The sequence below is a fragment of the Salmo salar genome, chromosome 13, assembly GCF_965601325.2.
Source record: "Salmo salar chromosome 13, fSalSal1, whole genome shotgun sequence".
Classification (NCBI taxonomy): Eukaryota; Metazoa; Chordata; class Actinopteri; order Salmoniformes; family Salmonidae; genus Salmo; species Salmo salar.
In genome coordinates, this window is record NC_138303.1 from 18,740,001 (window position 1) to 18,746,607 (window position 6,607).

Consider the following 6,607-nt stretch of genomic DNA (forward strand, 5'->3'; position numbering starts at 1 on the left):
CTCTCGCCTTCTTTCTCTCTTTCCCTCTTTGTCTCTCTCTCTTTCTCTATCATCTTCTTTCTCTCTCTCTCGCTCTTTCTCAGTCTCTCTCTCTCTCTAGAATATATTTCCAATAGCTCTAGTCGTTGCTTTTAAATGGTTAAAAAACAATGACCCTTATTCCCTCCCCTAAACCCCTGGACTAAAGCAGCCAATCTGGCACAACTCAGATTGTGTGCGTGTGCGTGCGTGCGTGCATTTGTGTGTGTGTGCATGTGTGTGTGTGTGTGTGTGTGTGTGTGTGTGTGTGTGTGTGTGTGTGTGTGTGTGTGTGTGTGTGTGTGTGTGTGTGTGTGTGTGTGTGTGTGTGTGTGTGTGTGTGTGTGTGTGTGTGTGTGTGTGTGTGTGTGTGTGTGTGTGTGTGAGTGTGTCTGTTTGCGTCCATATGCGTGTGCGTGTGTGTTATTTTCCAAGAAACCAAATGGAGGTGAAAAGACGTACTTTCAGAGAAAAGGTCTCCAGTCTTTTCTTAGCACAATTAACCCTCTGTCCCTTATTTACATGTATTAAAGACATTGAGTTACGCAGGAGGGAAAATCTTCAGTTTGGGCGGCTGGGGAGTGGGGGAGGGTTTTATCCTATCAAATAACACTGCTCTCCTCTCCTATCAGGGGGTGATGTAATCCATCTTGTGTGTGTGTGTGTGTGTGTGTGTGTGTGTGTGTGTGTGTGTGTGTGTGTGTGTGTGTGTGTGTGTGTGTGTGTCTGTGAACCAGAGGTGAAAGTACAGGAGTAGGTTATGAAACAGAGCCAAGTCTCAGATATCAGTTGTGACACACAATATCAGTGTGCTGATGGTTTGGTAGTTCACATCAGTACTCCCTCATCATCCAGCTCTGAGAGACTGCGCAGGCTGGCTAACTCACACATCAACTGTAGCCTACATCAGCCTTGTTAGCATCAGGCTAGCTGACTCACCCATTGACCCTACATTAGCCACATTAGCATTAGGCTAGCTACTATGTCACCCAGCCCTGGGTGAATTATAGCACAAGGCTAGGTCCTCATGCACTGACCTTGCATTAGCAAAATCTGTATTATGCTAGCTATCACATCCATTAACCCTATATTAACCAAATTAGCATTCCACTACACACTGCAAAGCAATGCCACAACGTTTGAGTGGTGGAGGAGGGTGTGTGGATTGCACGGGGGGGGGGGGGGGATATGTGTGAAACGTTTTGTTGCTTAGCAATAAAAGATAATGCTTTGCTAAGTGTGCTTGTAAGTGTGTGTGTGTGTGTGTGTCTCTGTGTGTGTGTTGCTACTACTTCCACTACACAGTACTAGAGAAAAGAACACCCATTAACAAACCTCACATACAGGCTTTTAAATATGTGGCCGACTCTCTATAGGGGTTCAAACTCACATTTAAGCCACTCTGTTTCCAAAAAAGAAAAGAAAAAAAAGATAGCCATTTACATGATTGCCCCTCAATATTCCAGTTGCATTTCAACAGATTTTCCTTCGACAAACGGAATGTTGTTTAACAACGATTTTCCCTCTTCTCCCTCTCCTTCCCTCAAAGACCATATTTTAACGGTAGAACATGTCGGTCGTATAGAGCCTATATGTTTCAGTCCACCAGACATACACAGAATCAAACAGTGATAACAGCACAAATATGTACCATGTACAATATACAAGCCTTTACATAAACCTTCACATAAACCTTCACATAGGCCTTCACATCTGTATCCGACAATATGGATTGACAACAAGATAAATCGGTCGATTAATAGACAATATTCTAATCTATCGTATTAAATCTTCAGCAAAATAATTGGGTGTGTGCAAGGTGTGAGCTAGCAAGAGGTTGAAAGTAAAAATGTATGGAACATTTGCAAAATATCTCCAGAATTACTGCAAAGCAGTGTTCTTTCAACATTATTTTCCGCGCCAGGGGTGTTTTAAAATTGTTATTTTCAGATAAAATGTTAATTGTATTTTGTCATCAACAACTAGTGAATAGTCATCGAATAGTCATCAAATGTGAAAAAAACGGACAGTCTATAGAAGATGTATAACTGTGGACGCAGAACTACCCAGTAAAACATATTTTACCATATTCTGTTAAATGTACAGATTAGAAAGACCTTTCTATTTCATGATATCTGACCTCTTCTGTGTACATTATATTTTCATTTTGTGTGGACTACATTTCAGGTTTGTGATGTGATAGATTCTCCAGAGCAGAGCAGAGCAGAGCAGAGCAGAGCCTACCTTCTGCAGTAGCTGGGAACCAGAGTACTTGGCTGAGATGGACTTGATCTCTCCTCCGAACGCTGAGGCCCACAACTTCACCCTGCATGGAGAACACAGACAGGAGAGCACACTGGTCAGGAATGGACGCATGCACCTGCACCTGCACCCGCACGCACACACACACACACACACACACACACACACACACACACACACACACACACACACACACACACACACACACACACACACACACACACACACACACACACACACACACACACACACACACACACACACACACACACACAGCTACAGTGTATTTAAGCTACTGTGAATCAGCTTGCTCTTTATGGTCTTTGGTGTTTACAGGCTAGGTCCCTTTGTGCAGGCACTGCACTTTATAAACCTACACTTTGTGACAAATGTATTTGTGAAATGCGCAACACAAAAAAATGTATGTTGATTGATCAATACTGACTTGTCTGAAGGTACTAGAAATAATAAAAACACAGAATGTTTGTTATCAATCCAATATGATCTAATGCACAGAGGGGCGGCAGGTAGTCTGATGGGTAAGAGCGTTGGGCCAGTAACCGAATGGTCAAATCCCTGAGTCAACTAGGTGACAAATCTGTCAATGTACCCTTGAGCAAGGCACCTAACCCTAATTGCTCCTGTAAGTTGCTCTGGATAAAGCTTCTACTGAATGTAGACAGAGGAAAGCACCAGCTGAGAACACATCTGAGGGGAACAGTATGATCTGGTCTTACATGACAATTTCATGGCTTTGGTTAGATAGACTTATTGCACACTTGACAGCATCAATGGAATTGAAGCATAAGGCTACATAAGAACATATAATGTAGGCTTCTCTATGTAGTCTAGTTTTGTAAGAATTTTAAAAAGCAGGTGGTATCGCTAACAAAAACTCTATTTTTAGGTTCTAAAAAACGTTTAAATTAATGAATAGCTTGTCACTGTATAATACAATTGAATTTATTACATATTGACATATTGTAAACTAAAAATATATATATTTTGAGTGCAGAGTGCGACTTCCGCTGGAGTCGCATATCATCTGAATCACTACCTGGACAGGACCGACCCCCGCGAAGTTCCTCAGTCAACTCAGTCTCCCAATCAATTCGTGCATATATGCACATAATTCATTACAGCAAATTTCGTGCGTTTTTGTGCGTTTTGTGTCTAAGCCTACCAAATAAACTTTGTTGCTGAGGTTTGAAACACACAGTTATGAAAGATATTCCCCCATTATTACACAAAATAACAATACAATTTGATCAACTAAAAATAAAAATAAGTATTTTATAGGCTACTATTTGTATTGTGAAAGTGACCGTTATTGACAGCTTTGTGACAGTTTGACATTTATTTTAGTAGACTACTCACACGGAGAGAGGGATGCTGCCTTGGTGCGACCCGACCACACCGACGACCCTCGTGCCAAGACATATCCACACTAGGAGCAGACACACACTCCACACACGAGAACACATCGAGTTCAGATCCCCCGGCATCTTCACACTCCTCCCTCAGTGCCCACTAGGAGTTGGGGCTTTCAGCTACGTCTCTGTGTGCGTTTCTGTGCGCTGCGTCTCCCGGGTAGCCAAGTAGCAAAAATCTTTAAATAACCCAAATTACTGGTCCAATCAATACTTAATAAATCATGGTAAATGTTTTAATTCAGTGTGTCCATTCTCTCCGATGTGACAACGCGGACGCGGCGCGACAGGGTTTTTGTCAGAGTCGGTCTCTTCTGGGTTTGCTGCTGTGTGTTGTCCTGAGCGCAGCGATTTCTCTCCTGCCGACTGAACCGGCAGTAACGGCACCGCTGCGCGATTGAGCTCGAGTCGACTCCCGCTGTAAGCAAAGTCTGTTAAACCGCCTCGGTGACCTACTGCAGCCAGAGAGTGGAGTGAGGAGTAGAGAGAAATAATAAACGAGTCCCGAGAGGGAAAAGACTGAAGGCGACCATAAAATGATGCGGGAGGAGCACGCCTATTGAATGATGTGCTGAGGCTCTTCTCTTCGAGGATACTGAGGGTGATGCTGTTTCTTCGAGGATACTGAGGGGAATGTTGTTAATGCTGTGGTTCCGAATGACAACATACACTATATATACAAAAGCATGTGGACACCCCTTCAAATGAGTGGATTCCGCTATTTCAGCCACACCCGTTGCTGACAGGTGTATAAAATCGAGCACACAGCCATTCAATCTCCATAGACAAACATTGGCAGCAGAATGGCCAGACTGAAGAGCTCAGTGACTTTCAACCTGGCACTGTCATAGGATGCCACCTTTCCTACAAGTCATTTCGTCAAATGTCTACCCTGCTATAGCTGCGCCTTCAACTGTAACTGCTGTTATTGTGAAGTGGAAACTTATAGGAGCAACAACGGCTCTGCCACAAAATGGTAAGCCACACAAGATCACAGAACGGGACCACCAAGTGCTGAAGCACTTTGCGTGTAAAAATTGACTGTCCTCGGTTGCAACACTCACTACCAAGTTTCAAACTGCCTCTGGAAGCAAAGTCAACACAAGAGCTGTCGGGAACATCATGAAATGGGTTTCCATGGCCGAGCCATAAGATCACCATGCGCAATAGCATGCGTCAGGTAGAGTGGTGCAAAGCTCACTGCCATTTCTATTGTATTTATTATGGATCCCCATTTGCGGCTTCTAAGGCAGCAGCTACTCTTCCTGGGGTTCGGCAAAAAAATTAAGGCAGTTATACAATTTTAAAAACATTACAATACGCCATTGGACTCTGGAGCAGTGGAAATGCGTTCTCTGGAGTGATGAATCACGCTTCACCATCTGGCAGTCTGTTGGACGAATCTGGGTTTGGCGGATGCCAGGAGAACGCTAGAGTACCTGCCCGAATGCATTGTGCCAACTGTACAATTTGGTGGAGGAGGAATAATGGTCTGTGGCTGTTTTTCATGGTTCGAGCTAGGCAGTGAAGGGAAATCTTAACGTTACAGCATACAGTGACATTCTAGACAATTCTGTGCTTCCAACTTTGTGGCAACAGCTTGGGGAAGGCCATTTCCTATTTCAGGATGACAATGTCCCTATGCACAAAGCGAGGTCCAAACAGAAATGGTTTGTCGAGATCGGTGTGGAAGAACTTAACTGGTCTGCACAGAGCCCTGACCTCAACCCCATCGAACACCTTAGGGATGAATTGAAATGCCGACTGTGAGCCAGGACTAATTTCCCAAGATCAGTGCCCGAACCCCCTAATGTTCTTGTGGCTGAATGGAAGCAAGTCCCCGCAGCAATGTTCCAACATCTAGTGGAAAGCCTTCCCAGAAGAGCGGAGGCTGTTATAGCAGCAATGAGGGGACCAACTCCATATTAATGCCCATGATTTTGGAATGAGATGTTAGACGAGCAGGTGTCCACATACTTTTTGTCATGTAGTGCACTTCTCTCTCTGACCTCTCTCTCCTCTCTCTCTCCTCTCTCTCTCCCTCTCCCTCTCTCTCTCCCTCTCTATCTCTCTCCCTCTCTCTCTCCCTCTCTCCCTCCCTCTCTCTCTCTGAGTGTTCTCGATTATACAGGGCTATAATAGCTCCTCTTCAGCTTTCATGTCAGATCAAGTCAGCTCTGTAGGCCAGGTTCACTGAGGCAGGAATTAGTACAAAAGTGCTGAAGAAAGAGAGAGAGAGAAAGAGAGAGAATGCAAGAGAGAGAGAATGCAAGAGAGAGAGAGAAAGCAAGAGAGAGAGAGAGAGAGAGATGGCAGAGGGGCATGAATAGACACACAGCTTTACTGACAAGAGAGAGAGTCTGTCAGGTTCTTTCCGGTCTAGAAACTGGACGATTAAATGGACGTTGCTGGAAATATGTCAATTTGGAAGCGCAGATTTATGTCATATACAGGCTACTGTAGTCTCTCTCATGCCGGACACAAGTGAAAGGGAGAGGGCACAGCGCGTGTGAACCGAAACCGCTGACAGATCAAGTTTCACACACAGCCAGAGGAAACATCACCACATGGTTCTCAAATCCAGAGGCTCAGTTTGCTGCCTGGCAGCCATCACATCTCAAACCTGAAGGACTGGGCTCACTCAGTGGCGTACTGCAGTTTCACAGTGCCCTGCAAGATCTGAAAAAGGATTTTTAAAGCCAACTTCCTGCAATTCTACACTTACTGCCATCGGGCAGAGAGAAGATTTTGCAGTTTCATAGCTAATCTCATGCTATTCTACACATTATGCCATGAGGCTGAGAGAAAATGTTGAGATCCATAGAGATCCTGTGGGCTCACTCCGAGGCCTATTTGAGCTCTGTTGATTATGCAGTAAACATATAGTGTCTATACTC

General features: G+C 44.3%; 1 protein-coding gene across 1 annotated transcript in view; it reads right to left on the reverse strand.

Moving 5' to 3' along the window:
* Positions 1 to 4,263, reverse strand: part of LOC106566529 (voltage-dependent calcium channel subunit alpha-2/delta-3) — a 332,855-nt gene extending 328,592 nt beyond the window's left edge. Inside the window, 2 exon segments of the mRNA XM_082959689.1 lie at positions 2,263 to 2,344; positions 3,658 to 4,263. Coding sequence (XP_082815815.1) covers positions 2,263 to 2,344; positions 3,658 to 3,785 — 210 coding nt within the window. The 5' untranslated portion in view covers positions 3,786 to 4,263.
* Positions 4,264 to 6,607: the final 2,344 nt, after the last annotated feature.